Source organism: Leopardus geoffroyi, chromosome D2 (genome assembly GCF_018350155.1).
Source record: "Leopardus geoffroyi isolate Oge1 chromosome D2, O.geoffroyi_Oge1_pat1.0, whole genome shotgun sequence".
NCBI lineage: Eukaryota > Metazoa > Chordata > Mammalia > Carnivora > Felidae > Leopardus > Leopardus geoffroyi.
In genome coordinates this window covers 82461839-82487216 of record NC_059334.1, presented here as the reverse complement: position 1 = coordinate 82487216, position 25378 = coordinate 82461839, and the positions used below count along the sequence as shown (strand labels likewise).

The 25378-nt window shown below is 50.3% G+C and overlaps 1 protein-coding gene across 11 annotated transcripts in view; it reads left to right on the top strand.

Moving 5' to 3' along the window:
- Positions 1-25378, top strand: part of CD2H10orf90 (chromosome D2 C10orf90 homolog) — a 220863-nt gene that overhangs the window by 138015 nt on the left and 57470 nt on the right. For 7 of the 11 annotated variants that reach the window (XM_045439227.1, XM_045439216.1, XM_045439217.1 and 4 more), the window contains one exon: positions 15315-16437. In XM_045439227.1, coding sequence (XP_045295183.1) covers positions 15315-16437 — 1123 coding nt within the window. Of the gene's footprint in view, positions 1-3358; positions 3441-6232; positions 6325-15314; positions 16438-25378 lie in introns of all 11 variants that reach the window. The other 4 variants (XM_045439223.1, XM_045439222.1, XM_045439224.1 and 1 more) reach the window with 2 other exon arrangements.

The window sequence follows — 25378 nt, the reverse complement described above, 5'->3', positions numbered from 1 at the left end:
AGGAAGATAGGAGGAGGAAGAGGAGGGAGAAGAGGAGGAGGGAGAGGAGGAGGAGGAAGAGAGAAGGAAGAGGAGGGAAAAGAGGAGGAAGAGAGGAGGAAGAGGAGGGAGAAGAGGAGGAGGGAGAGGAAGAGGAGGGAGAAGAGGAGGGAGAGGAGGAGGAGGAAGAGAGGAGGAAGAGGAGGGAGAAGAGGAGGAGGAAGAGAGGAGGCAGCTTGGGGAGAGTTGGTTCCCTTTCATACTAGGTGATTTGGAGGCTAGGTGGTTCTAGAGGTTGGTGCTCGCAGAGGAGATCTGGGTCTTTCCTTGGCATTGGTTTATAAAGTGAGCAGAGGCCACGGTGTGTCTGAGATTCGGCACGAGGGCCCAGAGGGAGAACAGGATGGTCAAAGAGAGAACCCACAAAGGAAAGTAAGACACAGTGGCCAGAAGGGAGGAAGACAGAAGACCCGTTGTTCCAGAAGTCAAAGATGGAAAGATCTCCCAGAGACACTGGGTAGCTAACAGGGTCAAACCCCACAGAGATGATTAGTTTCACTTAAATTGGAGAAGTGGTTCTGAGAAACATCCGTCTTGAAATGCTTTCGTAAGGTATGGTTCAACGTGGCAGAAGCTCCTGTTAAGGCTGTAGGTGAGGAGAGGCGTTCGTGGACCCAGAAGTGGGAATCTGGATGCGCCTTCTCGTCCCTGATGTGGATGATGGAGGAGTGCAAGCACGCGTGCTCGCCAAACTAACTGAAGGCTGGGCACGTCATTTCCACGTGACTTTGACGGAGCGATTCATCAGGCGGTGCTCGTCCGCTGTTTTTGTAGCGACGCCTCAAGCATTGTTGGGTGCTGCGTGGGAATCGTGGGTGATGCCTTGCTCCTGCCCTGTGCTTCACCCATTGTGCCACTTGCCGGTCTCCAAATATGCTGGATTTTTCTGCCTTTTCTACTCTAAGCCATTTCCACCTTCTCTTACACCTCTGTTCAGGCTGTGCCACCTTCTGTCCGCCCCACTTCCATATTTGTCTAAATGCACCCCATCCTATAGGGCCATTTCATCCCAAACCCTGCTGGCAGGGCTCCATCCGTGGCTCGCAGAGGCCGGGATAGCAGAGCCATGGGCAGGAGAGCTTCTCATTGCCTTTGCCTCAGTTCAGGGCCCCCAACACCCCGAGTGCTACATAAATTCCTGCTCTGGACTCCGTGCCTGAAGCACACCTTCCTCCAGAGAGGAAATCTGAATTCCAGGAGTGTCTGGCTTAGGGTCTCTTGATGTGTTCACTTAATGTCGCTCATGGCGCTGGTGGGCTCTGGAAAGGGGCTCAAAGTTGAGGGTGAATGGCCTTGGATGAGTGGCTAAGGCTGATGGAGACAGAAGCATATACAGACCTTCCAACCATCTCGGGAGAGGAAACTTCTTCAGACATGCCAGTGCGTTGACACCCTCCCTGGGGCCCAGAGGACCAGAGCGCGGGGCACCACACAACTGATCCATAAACCCACAATGGATTGTTGGCTAAAATCAGGCTGATTTTTTTAAAAAAATTTTTTTAATGTTAATTTATTTAATTTTGAGAGAGAGAGAGAGAGAGAGAGAGGGAGAGAGAGGGAGAGGGAGGGAGGGAGAGAATGGAGGAGGGGCAGAGACAGAGGGAGACACAGAATCCAAAGCAGGCTCCAAGCTCTGAGCTGTTAGCACAGAGCCCGACACAGGGCTTGAACCCATGAACTGCGAGATCATGACCTGAGCCAAAGTCGGACCCCACCCCTAGTCAGGCTGATTTTTAAATTAATATCAAAATAAAAGTCAGGATGCTGGTGGTGTTGATGGCTTCATTTTAGTGGAAGTAAGTGGTTAAGGGTCCCATCTAGATCCCCCTAGATACAGTTTTCCAAAAGCCATGGTGTGGTTTTGTGATCAAAAGCATGTGGTTTCCTCCCAGGGCCCTAAACTTCTCATTTGTAGAAGAGCTTGTTGGCTTAAGACCGGCAGTGTTCTTGGACCCGAGCTGCATTGAATGTTTCGGAGGGCTTGCTAAAACCTCTCGGCTAAGTCCCACCCAACTCTCTGATTTAGTAGATCTGCGGGAGGGCGGGTGGGACTCAAGAATGGGCACTTCCAGCAAGTTCGCCCATGATGCAGAAGGTTGTGGTCCGGGAGCCCCACTCTGAAAGCTCTCAGTCTTAAACAGCGCTGTGCGGTAGGACCCCATTGGGTTTCCAAGAAGCAGAGCCTGAGGTAGGGATTGGGAGACATGTGGGCGAGGGTGTGCCCCAGGAAAGGACTGTGAGAGAGTCAGGGAGGCCTGACGGGGGACAGTCTGGCCCTTGGCTTACCCTCTGGAGCATGCACAATAGAGCTTTCCTGGCTTTTGTACCTCTTTTGTGTCCCACCCCTGGCTGTGGGCCAGCATACAGAAAGGTGCAGCATCCAAAGAGGACTGTTGTCAGAGAAGAGTGAAGCTGTGAGTCACTGACAGCTACCCTCCCAACAGCTGGGGGATGGGACGGCGCCCCACAGCAGGGCGCGAACGGAGACGGCTCCGGGTCTAATGTCACAGAGGGGAAACCGGAGTCAGGGAGGTCATGTACACTACCCAAAGCGGCACAGCTGGAATTTGGCTCCGGGCTGCGAGATTTCTGGGATGGCACCTGGGCTGGTGTATATGCCCCGCAGGTGCACACGGCCTGCCCGCCGTCTGCCAGTTTCCTCTTAACCAGGACGATTTCTTCAATGTTTATTTATTTTTGGGACAGAGAGAGACAGAGCATGAACGGGGGAGGGGCAGAGAGAGAGGGAGACACAGAATCGGAAGCAGGCTCCAGGCTCTGAGCCATCAGCCCAGAGCCCGACGCGGGGCTCGAACTCACGGACCGCGAGATCGTGACCTGGCTGAAGTCGGACGCTCAACCAACTGCGCCACCCAGGCGCCCCATTAACCAGGACGATTTCTTGATGCGGAGTGGACTCAACCGGCCCCTGGGGGAGGTCTGGGCCAGGCCAGCTCCCACTGTGGAGAGGAGCAGACTGGCCTGGCCCCTTCCTGTCCTCGCACCAGGAGCAAGACCAAGGCCACGTGCAATCTGGTCTGGTTAATGCATCTTCTGTATGGGAGACGTGAACCCCTTTCCCGTGAAACTCATGGGTTCCAGCTACTGGAAAAGCCGAAACTCCTATTTACCATAGTTCTTGCTAACCTGCCCCACATGTCCCCCGGCTTTGTCTTTCTTGGAGATGCCAGCGCGGGGTCACCCGATGGCGGGGGCCTCCATCCGTGGTCAAGCGGGAAGGCACAGGGGATGTGTCCTCACTGCACGCCAGGCACTCTGCTAACAGCCTTGCTATTCATCGTCCCATTATTTCTTACAGGGTCTCGTTTCCTCTGACACTTGGGAAAACAAGACTGACAATTTAACCAACTTACCCCCAAATTACTTAAATTGACCAAGTGGTGAGTGGCAGACACGGATTTGATTCAGGGTCTTTCTTTCCCAAATTCTATGCTTTTAACCACTCTCGTAACTCACCTCCTCGTGTCCTTCGAGGTCATCGTATCAGACATCCTCTTTTGTGGCTTTAGTCTTACCTCATTTTCACTCCAAAATAGGCTCGTGGCTGTAAGTTCCAACTTTACCAGTTTTGTGAACTCTCGTACGTATGTCTTCATGTTTGATCATCGTGTGGTTCGTGAGTTTTTGAGCCCTTTCTTTCGATAAACAGTGCATTGTGAATACTTACCCGTGTTGCTACATAGACCTTATATTTGTTGTTTTAAAGGCCCTACATTTCATCCAATGCATCTACCTCAGTCTCCCCAACTAGGATGTCTGCATCCTAGTCCCCGGAATTGGTGGGCATCCTACCTTTCATGGCAAAAGGGACTTTGCAGATGTGGTTAAGAACCTTGAGACGGGACGGTGATCCTGGATTATCTGTGGGTCCAATCTAAGCACAAGGGTCCTCCTAAGAGGGAGGCGGGAGGGTCAGAGAGAGAAGAAGTGATGATGGACACAGAGCTTGAGTGACGTGCGGCCACACGCCAAGGAAAGCCGGCAGCATCTAGAAGCTGGAAAAGGCAAGGAACCACATGCTCCCTGGAGCCTCCCAAAGGAGTGCAGCCAGCCAGGTCCTTGACTGTAGCTCCGTGAGACCTGCACTGGACGTCTGACCTCCAGAGCTGGAAGATAACACATCTGTGCTGTTTGAGCCCCGAAGTTGGTGGGCAATATTGCAGCAGCCGCGGAGTGCTGAGACTCAGTCCCTGCTTGTCTGGGCCCAGTTCTGGCCCTCCTCCCTGCTGGGGGTGATGCCCCTCCCCCGTCGCTCATGTTTATCGCATGTCATTATGTTCTGGGCCTTGTGCTGAGGGCAAGTTAGGTAGGCCACTCCATCTCTTTCAGGACCTCTATAAAGTAGCCTCCATTATTATGTCCCATTTCACAACAAGGAGCCAAGGGATGCGGAGTTACTTTCCCAAAGCCACGCGTGTAGCTAGAGACCCTGGGACTTTGTGGTCTGACTCTAGCGACCATCTAGGCTGGGATGGGAGGTGGTGCTGTCTTGGTGAGACTCATTAAGAGTCATCACCAGTGCGGGTTATCAGACATCAACCCCAGATCCCACCCCGGCCCAAGTCCTTTACATACACTGCCCTCAGGGCCTTGATGGCAAGGCTGGGCGAGAGATGTTCGTCTCTGCATTTTATGGCTGGAGAAACTCAGAGAGGCCAAGTAACTCACCTGCTGCAGGTGAGCTGGGGGCTGAGCTGGGCTGCAGCTCTGGGTCTAGCTGGCCCCAAGGCCTGTGCTGACTTCAGACTTCTTAACACGAGGCCACATGACTAGAGCCGGGAGATTTCCTTCTTCATCAGCTTTATTGTCAGCTCATCATGAGGCATCAACCCTGCAGAGAAATCCGAGAGATCTTTCAGGGCTTACATTTGTGCTTCATGGAAAGTGGTCTGTGCACGTCACCTTGGATGACTATCTGTGTCCCTCAGTAATGGAAGGAGATGGAGGTGTAGCCACGCATCTGCGTTGGAGCTGATGGGGGCTCCGTCGTCACTCAAGCGAGCAGGCTTTGGATGGGTCAGTGGTGGCCCTTGAAATTCCCATGATCCCCTTGCAAACCTGCCAAGATTAAAAGTGCTATAGTGTACCATTTTCTCCGTAAAATGCTTGAAATTCTGCGAGTTATTTCAATTACATTGTAACTTTTTAATAAGCCCTTCTCGTGAGTTGACGAAGATAGCCGCTTCTCCCTCTTCTCTAACTTAGAGAACCTCATCACCAGCACTAGCCGCTGGGGAACCGTTCTTCGTAGGCTTTGGAAAAATCACTCTCCCCAGAGTATCTGTATTGTGAGGGTGACGTTGTTCCCTGGGCTGCAGAGACTGGACCATGCAGGCTCTTCTTCTCTTCACCCTCCTTCCTGTGTTTGGTATACATTCCTGACTGAGCAACAGGCACCCAGGCGGGCATCATAATGCTGCTGGGTTGTGGATCCTGTTTGGTGCCGCGGAGGAGTGCAGGGCGGCTTTGGTGGACAGGAAAATCCCACAGAGCGGTTCCACAGACTTGTCCACAGCTACCAAGCTCATTGCTGGTGGGGCAGCTGGAACCCAGGTTCACGATTCTCGGCCCCCTGCCGTGTGCCCTTGGCTCTGATGATATGCTCTGCTCTCAGTGTGGCAGGTGTCTCTGTGGAGGGCTATCCACAGTGTCTTACTTATCCCCACAGTGGTATCACAGGTATTATCCTCAGCCGGTCCGAAGCAGTTTCACTGTCAGCGTCTGGGCCACTCACAGCTCCTTCGAGCACCGTGGTGTTAAGAGATTGGATAAAAGTTCGTCGTACCGTTTCAGCCTTTTCTTAACTCTGGTGGTGCTGGGAACCCCTTACGTGTGTTTTTCTCTCCTGCTGGGTGTAAACTCAGGATGAGGGAGAATGTGAGCGGTCCGAACTTGTTCAATTATTACTGAATCTAGGACTCTAAACAACAGCATGGAAGAAGGAATCTTGCAGCCTAATTATAAACTAAATTATAATAAAGCCAGAGAGCCTAAGTGGGGGGGGATGGAATAAAAGAAGGAAATGTACAAGGTTTCATCACGAGTCAGAATATACTGGATACACCCTTGGCTAGTATAATACCTGACGGGGTGCCATGAAACCATAGAGTTCTAGATTCCATCACATCGTCTCATTTACTAAAAAGTAGCCGTATTATCTCCTTTTGCCTAGGATTACGGGACAGCCAGTACAGTTCAAATGATCAAATTGCCCTTAAAAATCTTCAGTCTGATGTTATAGAGAAGAAATCTGACTTCACCGAGGTAACATGTTTCTAACTTCTGGACCAGCCAGTAAAATGCAGCCAACTATAAAACGTGATCATGGGCCTACTTATGATGTGTTTGCATTTTATTTAGTTTAGTCAAAACTGAATTAAGGCAGGGGCGCCTGGGTGGCTCCGTCGGTTAAGCGTCCGACTTCGGCTCAGGTCATGATCTCATGGTTCGTGAGTTCGAGCCCCGCGTTGGGCTCTGTGCTGCCAGCTCGGAGCCTGGAGCCTGCTTTGGATTCTGTCTCTCTCTCTCTCTCTCTCTCTCTCTCTCTCTCTCTCTGCTCCTCCCCCACTCGCACTCTGTCTCTCTCAAAAATAAATACATAAATAAAAACATTAAAAAATTTTAAAGTATGCCGTGTCTATTTAATCAGTCTTTTATAATCTTCACCAACAATTGGTAAATTTGCAATATCATAGGAGAGTACGGTGATTGAATCTCAATTTTAAGCCAAAATGTATCTGCTGGAGAGAGAGGGTGAGAGAGAGAGAATGATGTTGTGCAGCATTTTGAAGGTGGAGAAGAGATAATTGGAAATCTAACAAGCTCTAGTACACATCATTATAACTGCAAAAAGCGTCAGGAATCTGAAATAGGGAGAAAATCAGAGGTCATGTTTATAAAATGGTATGTTTCCGATTCTAGAGAACTAAGAACTCTGTACACAAGGGTTAATGTGACCAATGTATCACAGACCAGGTTCTGGCTAATTGATGGACTCATTCCATCCTTCCCATAATCCTGGGAGGGAGGTATTACTATTATACCCATTTTGCAGATGAGGAAACTAAAGTTCTATAGCTCCAGTAGTTGACTTGCCCTGAATCTCCTAGCTCATATGGTGTCTGGCTCCAGGCTTCTGTTCTTCCCTTGCTCTAAAGGGCTGGCCATAAAGGAAGACTCGTTCGAGTTAACACTTTTTTTTTGATGTTTGTTTATTTGTGAGAGCTAGAGAGAGACAGAGAACGAGCAGGGGAGGGGCAGAGAGAGAGAGACACAGAATCCGAAACAGGCTCCAGGCTCTGAGCTGTCAGCACAGAGCCCGACGCAGGGCTCCAACTCACAGACCGCGAGATCATGACCTGAGCCGAAGTCAGACGCTCAGCCGACTGAGCCACCCAGGCGCCCCTCCAATTAACACATCTTAAAATATGGACTTTCCTGCCTGAAAGAATCGTCATCCAAAGCGTTAGTTTATAAGGCATCTGTTCTCTTTCATGAGTGGATATTCTGCCATGAACTTTTGTAATTCTAAGAGGTTGTGGAATTATAAGAATCGATGTCTCATGACACATTAAAGTAGCAAGGGTATCTGTGAAAAATATCTTTCCCCCGAAAATGCTTGTCTTTGGTATTATCCTTTGATTTAATTCTGGCTGTAACGAAACTTGACATTTCCTTCAGAGACCCCAAGCCAGAACTCCCACACAATGGAGAAAGGATGCTATTCTGGCTGCTGAGATCTAGTCATCAATATTGAAAGCCCTTTCTCTGTGGAAGCGCCGAGCTCGCTGTCTGAGGATGTAAAGATGCCTGGCTGTAATTAATTTGTTCCCGGAAAGCAAGAGCAGGAACCTCAGGTTGCAGGGAGGGAAATGAGTAGGAGGAACAGTGGATCGTTGAGAACCATCCCTGAAAGGAGGTACCCAGTTAAGAAGGGCAAGATAATGATCAAGTCGATTGCTACTCTTTTGAAGAAAGATGCCAGCTGAACATCTTTCCCACCTGATGTTCACACTGAGCTGGCAAATTCCAGCATCTGATGCTAAAATTAATCAGTTTGGTTATTAGTGATATAGATCGTTGGCGCTATGTGGTTGGATCCCTATAACACACACACACACACACACACACACACACACACACACACACACACGGTCGTTACCTGTGACAGAATCCAATAACTCTCAGGAATCACACCTCCTAAGCCTCTGCTTTGGAATGATCTGGACCATCTACTTTGATCAGATCAGTAGCGTGACTTTCAAATTTCCCTCCCAACTTGGAGCTTCTAAAGCTTCTCCCCGTGTGTTTGTTATAAGGGCGGTGTGCGATGATGGAATACTCCCGACGGATGCCCTTCCTTGGTAACTGCCGTAAATCTCCGCCTCTCCTCCCGAGCCTGCCCAAGATTGATCACTTTCCCTTTCAAAATTCGTCGAAGCTGTAGGAATGATATGCAGGCACTTCTTCAACGAAGTGATTATTTAAAAGGAATGAAATATGGAACAGAGTTTTCTTCTTTTAAAAAAACAACGTGTAAATTTTCCTGATAACAAAAGTAATGGCAGCTCCATGTAGACACTTAGGAAAATATAGAAATACATAAGAAAATATTTATATATATTTTGCTCCTTTCTTTTTCCCATGCAATTTTTTGTTGCATACAACTATAATGTATATCAACTTTTATAGCTCTCTTTTATTACATAACATTCTATCCCAGGCAATTTCCCGTGGCATTTAAATTCTTTGTAATCTTTATTTTTAATTTCTACAGAATACGATGCAGTTGTGCCTGCCATGATTTACTTACCCGATCCCCTTTTAAGCAAGACATTTGGATTCCTTCCAGCTTTTCACTGCTGTATATTACACTGTACCAAGTCCTTTGGTTTCTTGCAAGTGCGTGGAAAGACAGAAGTTTCAGGACGGAAATGGAGAAGACTCCATTTCTTCCATTTATCTTAAAACGGCCTTTCCCTACTGCTACATGCCAGAGAGAACTCATATGTTTGAAAACACTCTTACGTCCCTGACGAAACACCGCTAGGTTGACAGAGGACTTGGTGGTGATGATTCTGGATCCACCAAATAGGAGTCAGCATGCTTGCGGCTAGCACGGAGGTGACTGTGGAGTGTATCCGTGCAGATACGGGGCCAAAGAATCCATCTGGAGAGCATAGCAGTAGGCTGCAGAGCAACCCTGGAAAAGGGAAGAATTGTCAAGTGGAGGAAAATATAGATTTCAAAGCCACAGGTTGGATTAGATGCTTATCCTTTGGAGAAATAAATTGCTACAAGAATGGAAGCATCCCCATTCCAGCGGTTCAGGATCCGATGTCTCTGACCATCCGCCACTTATCTCTTTCTTCCTTCGGTTTATGAGATGGTGCCTTTCTTAGCAATATGCCTTAAGGCATAAATATAAAGTTAAAAGCAGTCAATAAGATGAATAAAACCGGGAAAGCAGTTACCAGCCGTCCAAGATCATGTTTGAAACATTTAAAAGCAATCAATGTCTTAAAGCAGCATTTATGAGAAAGAAAATGCACAGATGCCCGTATTGTGTGAGGATGGTCAGGAAACGGGTGATTTATTGCCAGAGCAAGACGCGATACGCAGCTATTCATTCGACCTTGCTCTGACCTTGAACATTCTACTTTAAATGCAAGATTATTTTCTTTTCAAATCAAATCTTACATCAGTTAATCTTATTTTAGATAAAAGATACCTTTTTTTCCCCAAAGCCATGTTCAGTTAACCCAATATAAAGGACAGTGGAGTGGCACCCTGGGATAGCTTCACTGGGAAAGATATTTGATGTGAAAGAAGGGATTGCTTTTCTGAGAAGTTGCCCTGATTTAAAAGCAGTGGGCCGGGGCGCCTGGGTGGCGCAGTCGGTTAAGCGTCCGACTTCAGCCAGGTCACGATCTCGCGGTCCGTGGGTTCGTGCCCCGCGTCAGGCTCTGGGCTGATGGCTCAGAGCCTGGAGCCTGCTTCCGATTCTGTGTCTCCCTCTCTCTCTGCCCCTCCCCCGTTCATGCTTTGTCTCTCTCTGTCCCAAAAATAAATAAACGTTGAAAAAAAAAATAAAAAAATATAAATAAATAAAAGCAGTGGGCCAAGTTAGGAGCATCAACTAGCACCTGTGTGTCCTGTCTCTCTTGGTTTCCCGGCCCCGGAAGAAGATCTGGACACAAAGTGGTGTATTGTAGTCTGTTATGAACTGGATTGTGTCTCCCCCCAGTTCCAAATGCATGTGCCAAAGTCCTAACTCTCAGTGCCTCAGGGTCTGACTGTGTTTGGAGACAGACTCTTTCAGGAGGTAATTTAGGTTCAATGAGGTCATGAGGGTGGGCCTTATCCAATATGATTGATGCCCTTGTAAGAGGAGGATATTTAGGACACTGAAAGGAGAAAATGCAAAGATGTGGTGGGTGGGGGCGTGGGGGGAAGAGTCAGAAGGAACCATCCCTGCTGACCCCTTGTCCTCCGACTTCCAGCCTCCAGAACTGGGAGGAAATAGTATTTCTGTTGTTGGAGCCACTCAGACTGTGGTGCTTTGTTACAGCAGTCCGGGTATTTATTTATTCATTATGTTTTTATTTTATTTTTGAGAGAGGGAGAGACAGAGCATGAGCAGGGGAGGGGCAAAGAGAGAGGGAGACAGAAACTGAAGCAAGCTCCAGGCTCCGCACCGTCAGAGCAGAGCCCGACGGCGGGGCTCGAACTCACAAACTGTGAGACATGACCTGAGCCGAAGTCGGACGTCCACCCGAATGAGCCACCTAGGCACCCGCAGCAGCCCGAATTTTTAAGGGGTTGGACCTCAGCTTTAATTACTTAATGGATCTTCATGAGAAAATAGGACCTGACAGAGAGAACTTCCCATATGAGTCTAGGATGCATATTAATTGGCAAAGAGTATAGTGTTTCGTTTTTAACGTTTCTCAGTCTATCCAATGGGGCTTTTGTCAAAGCTGAGTGTAAACATCTGAAAAAACACAGTCAGATTTAACCAATAATCGCAGTCCTGACAATTGGATTACCTGCTTGGTGTTATCGCCAGTCTGTTAACGCCATGGGGCCAAGAGGTGTCCTCAGCCTGGCAGGTAGTAGATGATCGGGAGATATTTCTGATGAGTTAATAAAGGGTTCGATCGCGACCTTATGTTATAATGACAGACTTTACATCTAAAAAGGTTTCATTCATTCTACGTTCCCATTGACAGAACTGCAATGTACTGGGTACGTAATGGGTTCATTCCATTTGTGTAATTCCAATACACGCAAACGCATTCCTCATAAATACCTCCATGCCCCCTCATTCTTCCATAGGTTTGAGTACCTCAGGTATCCTCTGATTTCTGCTAAATCACAAAAAAAGTCAGCGTCCGACTTCAGCCAGGTCACGATCTCGCGGTCCGTGAGTTCGAGCCCCGCGTCGGGCTCTGGGCTGATGGCTCAGAGCCTGGAGCCTGTTTCCGATTCTGTGTCTCCCTCTCTCTCTGCCCCTCCCCCGTTCATGCTCTGTCTCTCTCTGTCCCAAAAATAAACGTTGGAAAAAAAAAAAAAAAGTCATACCCTGGAGTTAGAGAACATGTTCATATTTTCAGGTGTATACTTTCACATCTGTCATTGTTTTTGATGTTCTAAACTTCCCGGTAAGGTAGAGAAGGCAAACAGACTTTTGTTTGGACTGGACTTCTGTTAGCATTTCTCCCGCAGGAACAGCGGTATGTCAGGCATCGCTCTGACATACCGAGCGATGCCCCAGCTTCAGAATTAAGTTCAAATTCACACCAGTCGTTGTTGTTCTTCCTTCGTCCGTTTGCATTTGGTGGACCCAGAGTCGCAGTTGTGTCTGCCGGGCCCGAGGTAACGAGATGGCGGCTGGTTCTATCCCATCCTCCTGGGCTTCTAGGACCTCCTACAGTGGCACCTGCCACCCCCAGGGTAGTCCCAGGGTGTCCCTCCAGTGTGTGCTCAGGATGGGCCCCAGGAGGTCTGAGTCCTGGCCTGGCATTCCTTTCACCGTACCTGTGGTTAAAAACATAGCTTCTGGGGGCACCTGGGTGGCTCAGTGGGTTAAGCATCCGACTCTGGATTTCAGCTCAGGTCATGATCTCCCAGTTTGTGAGACTGAGCCCTGAGTTCAGCTCTGTACTGACAGGAGCCTGCTTGGGATATTCTCTCTCTCTCTCTCTCTCTCTCTCTGCCCCTCCCCTGCTCTTAAAAAAATAAGTAAATAGGGGCAACTGGGTGGCTCAGTCGGTGGAGCGTCCAACTTCGGCTCAGCTCACTGTCTCGATGTTCGTGAGTTCGAGTCCCACGTTGGGCTCTGTGCTAACAAACAGCTCAGAGCCTGGAGCCTGCTTCGGATTCTGTCTCCTTCTCTCTCTCTCTCCCCCTCTCCCCTGCTCATGCTCTGTCTCTCTCTCAAAAATAAATAAGTGTTAAAAAAAATTTAAAAAATAAGTAAATAGCTTTAAAACAAACAAAAAAATACATAGCTTCTGGGTCTTACCCCAGAGATCCTGATTCACCTATGTCTAGAGAGGGGGAGGGAAGGGTCCAGAAGTCTGCATTTTTATAAAAAAATGTTTTATGTTTTATTTTTTATATTTGAGAGAGAGAGAGAGAGAGAGACAGCGAGTAGGGGAGGGGCAGAGAGACAGAGACAGAATCCGAAGCAGGCTCCAGGCTCTGAGCGGTCAGCACAGAGCCCGAACGGGGCTCGAACTCACAAACCATGAGATCATGACCTGAGCCGAAGTCAGATGCTTAACCGACTAAGCCACCCAGGTGCCCCTAGAAGTCTGTATTTTTAAAATCCCCTCCCCCCCCCACCAATACCAGGTGTTTTTTATGCAAGTGGTTACTGGCCCAAACTTTGGGAGACATTGCAGTAAAGTATAAAATCAGACCAATACAGCACACTTTCCAAGTTGAGTATTTGGTTTTTTTCCTCCAGAGACTGTTGTCAGAGGAATTCCTAGTAGGGATGATTATACACTGGGTGGGTTGCACAGGCTCAATTATTATCAGAACTAAGTGTCAAGTGGGAGGGGCTTCGTACCGTGTCAAACCGCATGCAGCAGGCACCGGGGGCCTTGCAATTTTCTTGTATGCAAACTACAGCCATGGAGGGGGCACCGTTGGAAGCAGAGACAGAGGGGTCGTAGAAGCATCTGGCAATGGTTCTCAGCATCCCCTGCCCGCTGGAATCACACTGGAAACTTTAAGAACGCTGATGCCTGGGCCCCACCCCCAGGGATTCTGACGTCATGGTGCGGGGATGCGGCCTGCGCTTGAGGGTTTTTACCAGCTCCCGGGTTGTTGTGGGCAACGTGGGCTGAGAAGCGCTGAGGACGAGGCCGCAGGCAGAGCTCCCGTTAGCCATCTGGGAAAAGGTAGCCGTGATATTTTGATTTTTAAGGAACCGAAGTAAATTTTAAGACGGCTCTGTGTGTTCGTCACCTGTCTCCTGCGGTCTTTTGAATGTCCATCTTCCCATGTATCTTTCACATCGAATCATGGGTAAGGTGCTAGAGATTGCCCTGGGAAACAGGAAGAACAAAAGAAAAAAACCAAGAAAGAGAAGCGGACCGTCTTCCCGCGTCGAACAGTAAGAATGCAATGAGCCCGGGGTGCTAAGATCACACGTGCTGGGCCCCTCGTCAGAAGTCCGGGTGGAGGAAAGCATTGCATTAGTTGCATAAGTGAGTGTTAGTCCTGCTCTGAAGAAAAGGAAGTTTTGTGCTTTCTTATCACATCGTAGGGAAAGAGAAACATTTTCTGTCATCAAACACAAGGGCTTCCCATCCTTGAAAAGCCTGGCAGTCTCACGGTCTGTTCGTGTTTTTCTTTTTTGTTCTTTAAATGTGTATTCTGAGGGGGGGGAGGGGCAGAGAGAGAGGGAGGGAGAGAATCCCAAGGAGGCTCCCCGCGGTCAGCACCGAGGCCGACACGGGGCTCGAACTCACGAACCGTGAGGTCATGACCTGAGCCTGAGCCGAGAGTCACACGCTTAGCCCACCGAACCGCCCAGGTGCCCCTCTGTTCGTGTTTTCCAAAGCGTGCTCCCCGGATCAATTACCCCAGGCTCATGGGGGTGTGGGTTAAGCCGCAGATGCCTGGGCCCCGCCCACAGACCTGCACCGTCCGAACCTCCAGAGCCTGCAGTTGTAACAGGCCAGGTGATTCTCAGGCCCCTTGGAGCTTGGGAATTGCCGCCTACCTGCTGAGCACCAATTAAGCCTCCAGGCTCCGCACGCGGTGGGAATTGAGTCGTTACCGTATTATTTGGGGTCCTGTGCAGTTCCAGGCAAGGGTTCGTCCTAATCGTGTGGGATAATGAGCATCAAAATGGGGGGCCCGTGACCCTGCAGGCAGTCGCCCACGTAGCTTTCTGCGATGGTTTACGCATACGCATGTTAAAAACAAAACCGGGAGGGAAGAGCATCCTCCGCCTGGTGTTGACCTGGTCAGATGCTTTCTTAAAAATCTCAGCGTGTTGTTTTGGACGTAGATCTGCTGGTAAGGAAGCATGGAACACCTTGATCCCTCTGCTGGACAGAAACCATGCCGGGGCACTGACATGCGGCAAAGCTCCACCTGTCTGGTTCAGTGCCCCTCCCCTTGCTGATAAGTGATTATCACGGTCGCTGTGTTAGTCTAGGTAACTGCCCAGCTTGGGTGTCTGGTTTCTCTTGTTCTGCTGTCTGGGATTTGACCCCCATGATGGCATGCATGGGGAACCACTGAAATGCAGTCTACACTAGTAAAGGCAGAAGATTGTGTTAGGGGGGTTAGGGACCCAGGCAGGGAGAGGGCTCCCCGTGGAGGAGGGAGGAGGACTCTCTCACACAAACCGGTGCCCCCAAGTCCCAGCCCTGCTCTAGGACTGTGTCCTGCCTCCCCCATGAGGCTGTGAGCCTCTATTCAGGTGCTCCTGGGCCCGGTGGAGGCAATTATTGAAATTCGAGGATACCCAGGGACACAAACATGGTTAGGTACCCAGCAGAGAAAACCCATTCCCCAGTCAGAAGAATGATTTCCAGAGTGTATAACCATTTCATAAACGGATCTGGGTGTTCTGCCTTCCTGAGCACGCAGAGGTGGTGTCAGGTGTGTGGGGCAGATGGCCTTGGACGAGAACACGGTTCCGGACGTCCTCTTGGGCCTTGAAAGAGAGCGAGCTGCCTGCGTTACGATGGACTGCTTGAATAATTGCCGTCTTTTCCCATTTGCAGGAGACTCTGGCATCGCAAAACCCAAAAATGATTTCATCCGTAGTCCTTTCACAGCTGATTGACGAGAATAAATCAAAGGCAAACCGGGCGGCGCTGCCTGCGCCCTGCGCGTCCGCTCTGCACGCACGTCCCGCAAAGCCATCTCGGGCGACCCGCAGCGGGGTCTCCATCAGCCGGGCGTTCGCCCTCCTTCCCGGCAAGCGGGCCATCCAGACACCTGCGCGGAAGCCGGGACCTGACCCCGAGCTGCCGTCCAACGAGGAGAAGCCGTGCAGCGGCCCCCAAAGGGGCTTTGCATCCATCACCATCACGGCCAGGCGCGTGGGCCCCCCAGCCAGCGCCCTGGCGTGGGAGGCCGTGGGGGACCCTCTGTGCACCAAGTGCACGGCCCCGGGCGCTCTGCTCGGGGACCCCTCTGCTCCGGCCGGGGGTACCTATCCCCGCCCGCACCATGGACCATTCACTTGCACGGAGTTCTCCAGAAACTGCTCTGTGGTGACACTGAAGCTTCCCGAGACCCATCCCCGGCCGTGCGGGGGTCACGAGTGCTGGGTCACCAATGTGGACAACCGAGAGAACGGTTTTCCTCCAGGGGCCCCGCGGTCGGGAAAGAGGCCGCTGGTGTTCAGTTCCTGCATCCATCTCAGGGTGTCTCAGCAGTGTCCGAATTCCATTTACTATCTAGACCCGTCCCTCTCTGTCCCCATCGAGCAACCTCAACTTGCTGGCCCTAAAATGCACAGGTCGGTCCTGTCGCTCCACCTAAATTGTAGTTCACACAGATTGACACCAGATGGAGTAGATGGCACAGAGAACGGAGGGCCAATGAGCAGAGCCTTGAAGCCGGAGCTCACGGAGGGGAACCAGACCCTCCTAGGCCCCCGCTGGAACCCAGGTTTGCACAAAAGTCCCTTGAAGGAGAACCCGTTGCCGGAGCAGGCGCATTTGCGGCCCAGCGCCTGTGCCTGGAGTGGCTCACCTCTGTTGGAAAATACAGCCTTCTCGGAGGTGGGAGCCAACCAGGTCACTGAAAGAAAAGGGAAAGAGGATTGCGCAGCTCGACACGCCGGTGATGGCGCCAACCAGCTGTCCATTCACATTCCTGGCTGGAGCTACACAGCAGGTGAGGGACGCTCCCCTCCTCGGGAGGTGGGGCCGCCAAGGACAGATCCCCATCCGTCGGGTAATCGAGGCAAGTGCCCTGCCAAGGTGGATAGTGAGTTTCTTCTACGTAACTCATTCCAAAGAGCGCTTCTCAGGAGCATTGCTTCGTCTGCTTGGCTCTCGACTGGCGATTGATGGCTGGGTGTTGATGTCCTCCTTAGATATGCACAGATACTTTTCTAGATTGTAAGAGACCTTCCCTCAGAGTTTTGTTTCCAGCGGTAGCGCCACACCCTGCCGTGTAACGAGCAGGAGGCGGTAGCCCCCAAATGAAGTTAATTTAGGTCCATGATGTCCCAAAACAAACAGGGTGAAGAGGGCAAGGGGCTGCCCACTCCCCGAGGCTTTTGTCTCTCTGAACATCTGAGGGTTTGGAGGCGTCTAGAGGGCTGTACTCCTTGTCTTTCAATCAGATAGTTGGTATTTATGGATTGGTCTTAGAATTCTTGTGTGTGTGTGTGTGGTGAGGGGGAGATTAGTAATTCTGGGGCATTTTCAAAAAGAAGCACGCTGGGGATTCTACCTGAGAAACAGCAAAAACCGCAGTTTTCTGCTTCCTTGGTTGTGTTTTCTGGGGCAACTCGGCTAGAATTTGTTGCTGTTTCTGCCACTGCGAAGGCCAGGGAGGATTCCCAAGGACAGCCGCCCTGGGTACCTTTCACCTCTCTTAGGAGATCAGGGAAGAGGAGAGCAGGTCTGAGCCCCAGGCCAGATTCCGTTCTCTGTTCAAACTTCCAATTTTCAGTTTTACTTTTTGCGAGAGACTCTGATTTATGAATTAGTGACTTTCCACTTGGGGAAAATATTTAAAGATAATAGTAGTAAAACTGGAAATGCAGCATACGCACCATAATTTTATGGTGTAATTTTTGTCCGTTAAGGCTTTATTAATTAATAAAAATGGCTGTAAAACATTTTAAGCAATAATGCGCGTAGAAATGGTAAATGATGTAATTAAGTTTAACAAGAGTGTATATATTGAATGCTCAGAGATTTTTAAGGCAATTTGACATGGCTTTCAGGTTGATTAGACCACTGAAATGCCTCTGAGTCTGACAGGCTTACTGCAAAAAGTAAACGTAAGCCTCTCTCAGTGTTGCAAAACTGGGCCTCAATTTAGTGTTTTAAGAAATTGTTCAAGTCAACCACTTCCTTTTCCTTGTTGATACAGATTACTGGAAACGTACAATCCACATTGTTATATGCCTGCCACCCCCACGCCAGAGCATATCCGGGTGTTTAGGTTGTGTCTCTTGTGTCTCATGGTGTGAAATAATCATTCGGATTTATGGCACCTTCGCGAAAGGGTTTTTAAAAATCGCTAGAGCAAGGTCTCAAACATTGATTTCAGAATACAGGAGCATGAACAGAGAAAATCCACCCCCCACCCCAACTTATTTTTGGCTTTGGTGCAGAGAAGATATTTGATTTTGACTTTGTGGAACGGCTGCTCGTGTAACTGATGTTCTTAGGCCAACAGTATGAATGAATTCTACTTCCTGTGGGCCGACTTCCCTCAGAACAGCTCCATATCCCAGAGAGTCCACATGCACGATTTGAGTGGCTCTGAATCACGTGGTCTCATTGGATCATTTGAGGAAAGATCTTCACGGAGGCCAGATCACCTTTTTTAGAGTTACTGATCTCGTATTTTCTAGGGCAGGGCATGTAGACGAGCCGCCCTGGCTCTCCGAGCCTGTTTCTGCGTCTGGGGAGCTAGAGAAGAGGGGCATTTGGCGTTCTGGAAGGTCCCCTCTAGCTTGGAAAAAAACCCTCTGCTCTATTTTCCTGAGGTGAAATCTGTGAGTGAGAGTGCCGTTGTGACTCTGGACCCCTCAGTCATCGAGCTCAAAGCCACAGAACCTTGAGCGCGCCATTCTGGGCACACGCCTCAGATGTGTACATAGGCACACGCGTTCATTCCCACACACAACCCGCCCCGTACTTTCGTACTTTCGTACTCAGAACCTAGTTTGCGATGGAGCCTATGCCTTCCCAGGTGCCAAGAATGTGCTTCTTGTCCAGGCTGTTGACGTTTTGCCTGAGATTTATAAGCACGACTCATGGGCTGTAACCATCACAGTCTGTCGTGTGCTAAGCTACCCAGCACTTCGAGGGGGAGCTCGCTGACCTTCGTCTTGACAGAGCTTTTCGAGCCTTATGGCAAGTGTTTTCTGACAGGGGCAAGGCTCATTAAAACTCTGAGGAGCTGTTTGTATTTCCTGTCCCCAACTGGGATCTTGTCCGGGGCGTTCTCGACGGCCCCCTGTGGCTCCACTTGCCGTGAGCCGTCTTCATGTTTTCATAGTTACTGAATCTGATTCTTTTTATCTGAAGGATCCCCGAATCCCAGGTGAGCAGCGTCCTCTCGAGCCGCCTTAGTGACATTCAGCCTCAAGGGAGGCACGGCCTGGGAGGTTCCGCAAACAGAAGCAAGGCGGCTTCGGTTCCAGTGGTTAGGTCATCAGACAGGAAGTGCTCCAAATTGTATTCTAGAATGAGCCTCCCGGACGCACCCAGAAAGACGGCCAAGATGAGAGAAACTGTAAGACTTGCAGACATTTGATACGGTACAGATAGGCCATGTCTACTGGGGCATCACGTTCTAACAGACAGAGGGGGACCTGTTCTCTTTCTAGCGGCCGGGGGCTTAGGAATGGGTTCCTGCTTTGCCTCTCTCCTCAGTCCCTGTGGGTTTATTCCCTGTATCTCTGCTGTCGGGGCGTCTCCTGCCGGCACCTGCTAGATGGACGTGGCACAGCTCCCTGCCCTGCCGTAAGGAAGGCTTCACCGCCACCAGCAGGCCATCCTACCAACAACCACGGCAGGTACCACGCAGGTCCTGGGTGCCAGGCCCTGGCCGACATTCGTCGTGGAATCTTTCAAACCATTCTGTAAAGACAGTATCACTTTCCCTGTCGCTATCCCTGTTAGGTAGGACCAGTGAGTCTTGAAAATAAAATGATAGGCCCAAGTCCACGTGGCCATGAAATGTCAGAGCCGAGAACAGTCCTGGGTACTTGGCTCCCCCCGCCCCGCACCCTCCCAGCAGCAGCCCGAGGCAGAGGAGTCGGATGGGTGGGGAACCCTCTCAGTGGCAGTCGCCACCTTCCGTTGTCACCGCGAAGGGGATGTTTGAAGACCACTCACGGACATACAGAGTAGTAGTATCTGGTGGCCAGAACCTAACAGGAGAGGGGATTATGCAGTTAATTTCTAATCAACTGTAATAAACCACGTCATTTGGTACAGTGAAAATTTATTGGCTCCGAAGTCCTTCCCAGCCTGAAACCCCCTTCCTCGTGGTGTTCCTTGGGGTCTACAGTGCCGATCTGAGGAGTTGTCTCTTTGCTGGGTGTTGCCTGCCTGAAACAGGATTGACTTTGATCCATGACTTATCGCCGGTTTCATTTTGCGCGTGTGGCCTAGATCTGAAGCTTTCCCCTGTTCCCAAGACATCCGTCGAAGTTTGTTAGATGTTCTTGGACAAGAGACTTACGAAGGTCCTTTTCTTCACGTGTCCCAAAGGTTGATGCTCTGTGGTGGAGTTTCCGTCTCAGCGTGCCCCAGTCCGTGCTCAGGCTGCTGGTGGCCTTGGTCTGAGAGGTCTCCGCTGTTTCTTGGCACCGCTGGTGATCAAAGGTGTGACTCTCTGGAGGGGATTTACTGGAGAGGAGCGACCGGATCCCTGCCGGGTCACAGAGTGAGGGCTGTGCCTCCCACTGTTCTGTTGCTGTAACTAACACGTGGGTAGTGAGTGGGGTTTAGGGCATGACGAAAGCTCTTCGGTCACTCAGGGAAAATGACAGGCTGTATGCCGATAGGCCAGACCTGCCGGAGAAATCTGCATCAGGCTCAGCTCCTTCAGTCCCGTGAGCACTGCTTCCTCGAGGGGCCAGAAGACCTTTGAGGAGCCCTTATTTTACATATGTGATTTTCCTTTAACGATCTAGAGCTGGGGTCTACAGACTTTTTTTGGTAAAGGGCCAGATGGTCCCCACAGCAGCTACTCAGCTCTGCTGTTGTCGATCAGAAGCAGCCACAGACAAGGCATACATACATGAGTGTGGCCGTGTCCTAATAAAACTTTATTTACCAAAACAGGCAGTGGACCAGATTTGGCCCTACTGGCTGTCATTTGCTGACGCTGAATCACTCATCCTCCCAAACAGACTTCACCCTGGTTGCCAGTCTTGCGTGTTGGATCCTTGGGAGACCCAACTCCGAGATGGAGATTGGTGGACGTTCATTAGGGAGTGGTCTTGGCATCCGTGGCTGGGAAGGGAAAAAAGCAGGAATGGGCAAAGGGAGAAGTCACTCTGGGGTGCAGTTGTAATGAAGGCCTTAGGGAACTCTGAATTTGGGATGGCCCATCCTAGCTATTCCGAGTCGAGGCATGGGGGCTGTGCCTTTATTCCCCTTGGGGAGGGGATGTGACCGTGGGGAGGCAACTCTGTACCCGCCAAATGCTACAGTCGTGGTGGACTCCCAGCAGCCGGGGTGGGTGGAGGGCATCACGGCGCATGTCGCTCAATCTCCCTTGCCCCTCTGTGACCTCATACTTCTCCAGAACAGCTCGGGGATCTCACACAGCTGGCCCGGGGGCAGTGAGGTGGGGGCGTAGGCTTGGGCGTGGCCCTCAGCCCCTGTCCAAAGAGGACCGGGGAGAACTCGTTTCCCCCCACCCTTGACGTCTACTCATTCAGCAGATGCAGGCTGGGCACTGCGGGTCTGGGAGCGGCGGTGGTGGGTGTGCCGAGAGCTGGTCAGGGGTGGGGCTGTTTGGGAGGAAGAGCCCACAGGGTGGCTGATGGTCAGGTGCGCTGGTGGTGTCGCCGTGACCGGAAGTGCCTGCCCAGCCCTCTGCGGTCTCCAGGGGCTTCTTCCGCCATCTGGATGGGAAGTTTGTCTCCCAGGGGCTGGCCCACATTTCTACTGTGACCGCACTCTCTCGTGCTGAAGGAACGTGGTTGAGGACCATGTAAACAGTCTTCGGACCATGTCTTCTTACGTTTTGTGAAGCTATAAAAGAAGAATTGGGTGGAATGAGCTTTTGTGTGTGTGTGTGTGTGTGTGTGTGTGTGTGTGTGTGTGTGTTTTAAGTTTATTCGTTTATTATTCCTGAGAGAGAGAGAGAGAGAGCACAAGCGGGGAAGGGGCAGAGAGAGAAGGGGACAAAGAGTCTGGAGCAGGCTCCAGGCTCTGAGCTGTAGGCACAGAGCCCAATGTGGGGCGTGAACCCGTGAACCGTAAGATCATGACGTGAGCCTGAGTCGGACGTTCAACCCACTGAGCCACCCCAGAGCCCCTTGTGTTTTGTTTTATTGTTAACAGTAAACTAAGGCAGCCGGTGATCGAGTCAGCTGGCGAATGAGCAGCTAAACTGGGACCTGTGGTATCTAGCAGCAGATGGAGAGAAGGAATTAGCAAACTGCGGCCCGGGGAGGGGTAGGGAGCAAACTCAAACCTCCGCCTGTGTCTGCAAATCAGGTCTCCCTGGGACACAGCCCTGCTTTTTCACCCGCACGCCGTTCCGTGGCTCCTTCCTCACTGGACAGCAGAGTTGGATGGTGGGGACAGAGACCCGTGTCCCACCAAGCCTACAGTATTAGCTCTCTGGGCTTTCACAGGAAGAGTATGTCGCTCCCTGCTCAGGGACCAGCTCTCTGGGGGACGCTGGCGGGTCCTTTGCCCCCAAAGCCTCCCATTTCTCACCTGTGGAAGGAGGGAGGCGGACAGATCGCGTCCTGAACTCTTCTCTGCCAGCCTGTTAATTCGTGTATTGTTCTGGATGTGGTTTTCTGTCGCAGAAGCTGGTTGGAGAAGTCCAGCTTTCAGGGTAATTCCCAGAGTGTAGAAAGGGTGCTCAGAGTCAAAGGGAGGAGCTCTCTCATCCTGGACCTCCAGCGCCCTCATGACTCTGGGTTCTCTGCCACCTTTTCTGACCAGGACCTTCCAGGCTTTCTTTAACTCTTCCAACCCCCGCCCCCCCCCACCCCACCCCCACCCCAGAGATACAAGTGCCACTGAGGTTCAACCTTGGCCTCAGGTACTTCTGTGCCACCTGCCCGTGTCAGTGGGTAGTTTGGGCATGCGTCCAGTGCTGGCATCCCCTGCTAGTGCCAGACCAATGTCCCTCCCTCACCCCCGTGACATTTATTGTGTCAGCCATGGTATCAGGCCCTGGGTGAGGCTATCATTCCACACTGCTGAAACAGAACCTAGGTGTGGTCTCCCGACATGCAGGTTCCAGTCTGGTGGGAAGACAGGCATCCAATTGATACCCCTAAAATACGTGTGTAATTGTAGCTTGTGGTCAGTGCTCTAGGGGGTGGTGAGGACCACAAGAGACTTTAACAGGGTTGGCTTTGTTCAGAAGAGGGGCGGGAGCAAGGACTTTCTGCTGGAGAGGCTTTTAAGTCGATTCTTGAAGCCTGAGTCGAGGGACCAGCGTGTGCCAGAGCTTTGAATGGTGAGTTGCTGAGAAGGCTGGTGCCCCTGCAACATACCAAGTGGTGCCACGTGAGGCTGGACACGTGAGCTGGAGCCAGAGTCACGGTCAGGGTGAGGGGCTTAGAGACCAGAATAAGGATTTACAATTTTATCCTAAGTTCAGCGAGAAGCGATGATGTGACGTACGCTTTCGGAAGATTGTCTTGCTTCTCAGAGGCTGAGGGGTGGCAGCAGGTGAGACCATCGCTGGGGAGTAGGTGAGAGCCATCGTGGAGGCTGGGGAGGTGGGAGAAGTCTGGCGGCGGAGCTCACAAGCCTTGAGTACTGGTGAGCTCAGAAGGAGAGAGCCAGAGAGGTGGCAAGGTGGACGTCCGGATTTCTGGCTTGAGCATCTACAGATGATATTGTTGTTTTCTTTTTTTAACATAGACTGTTGCATTTATTGATTTATTGATTTATTGATTTATTTAGAGAAAGAGAGAGAGAGAGAGAGAGAGACAGTGGGAGTGGGAGAGGGACAGAGAGAGGGGGGGAGAGAGAGAATCCCAAGCGGGCTCCACACTGTCAGCGCAGAGCCCGATGCGGGGCTCAAACTCACAGAATCGTGAGATCATGACCTGAGCCGAAACCAAGAGTCAGACGCTTAACCAGTTGAGCCACCCAGGTGCCCCTGTAGAGACTATTTTTTAAAGCAGCTTTAGGCTCAGAGCAAATTTCAGAGGAAAGTATAGAGATTTCCCACATATCCTGTATCCCACCTACGCCCAGCCTCACCTGCTATCAGCATCCCCACCTGAGTGGTACATTTGTCACAATTGACGAACCTACATTGATATAATCACACAAAGGCTTTCTTCTAGGGTTGATTCCTGGGGCTGTATGTTCTATGGGTTGCAACGAACGTATAATGGCATGTATCCACCATTATAGTATCCTAGAGAATAGTCTCGCTGCCCTAAAAATCCTCTGTGCTCTACCCGTGCATCTTCCCTCCCCCTAACCCTTGGCAACCGTTGATTTGACTGTCTCCACGGTTTTGCCATTTCTGGAATGTTCTATAGTTGGAATCACATAGTATGTAGTCTTTTCAGATTGGCTTCTTTCATTTAGTAAAGCACATTTAAGATTCCTCTGTGTCTTTTCACGGCTTCATGGCGCATTTCTTTAGAGCACTGAATCAGAGTCCCTTGTGTGGATGGGCCACAGTTTACCTACCACCTACTGAAGGACAATCTTGGAGGCTTCGAAGTTTTGGCAGTTGTGAACAGAGCTCCTATAAACATCTGGGCACAGGTTTCTGGGTAGACAGGAGTTTTCAGCTGTCCGCCCAGCTGGATAAATACCAGAGGACAATGATTGCTGGATCCCATGACAAGAGCATGTTTAGTTTTTGTTGGTTTGTTTGCCTTTGCAAGAAGCCTTCCCGGAGTATGTTTCGTTTTGTACAAAGCTGCCGAAACGTCTTCCAAAGTAGCTGTGCTATGTCGCGGTCCCACCAGCCACGACTGAGAGTTTCTGTGGCTCCCCGGGCTGACCAGCATTTGGTGTTGTCAGTGTTCTGGATTTTGGCCATTCTGGTAGGTGTGTTTAGTCGTAGGTCGTTGTGGTTTTAATTTGCACTTTCCTGATGACAAAGGATATGGAGCCCCTTTCGTATGCTTATTTGCCGTCTGTGTATCTCCTTTGGTGAGGTGTCTGTTAAGATCTTGGCCCGTTAAAAAAATTTTTTTTTAATGTTTATTTTTGAGAGAGAGAAACAGAGCACGAGCAGGGAAGGGGCAGAGAGAGAGGGAGACACAGAATCCAAAACAGGCTCCAGGCTCCGAGCTGTCAGCACAGAGCTTGACGCGGGGCTTGAACTCAAGGACCACGGGATCAGGACCTGAGCCGAACTCAGATACCCATCCGACTGAGCCATGCTGCCTCCATGAATTTCTATATCCAGATTTATTTTTCTGACCATGAGACGAATACATTATAGGGAACTGAGAATAACAAAAAGCAGAATAAAAAGCTTAATAATCATGGCTAATACTTTGGTGTATTTGTTCCATTGTTTTTTATGCATACTTATTTTTTCTTTGAAATAGTTGAGATTCTGCTATAGATGTAATTTCCCTCTGGGTCTCTGCCACTTAGAACTATATCATAAATATTTCCTGATATTAACAGTACTTTACAAAGGAAATTTTATTGACTGAAAGGGTGTGTCTTACGGCCATATCGTAGTTTTATTTATTTCTTCATTCTTGGCCCTTCAAGTTGTTACTCCGTTTTCACTTTTTGGAATAATATTAATGTGAGCACTTGGTGTATAAGCTTTGCTATATTATTGTCTTCTGGAAAAAATCCTTTAACTGGAACGTCTGGGTCAGAGATTATCAATCCTTGTGAGGTTCTTGAGGCACGGCACCAAATTAGACTCCGGGAGAGGCCGAGGTGAAAGC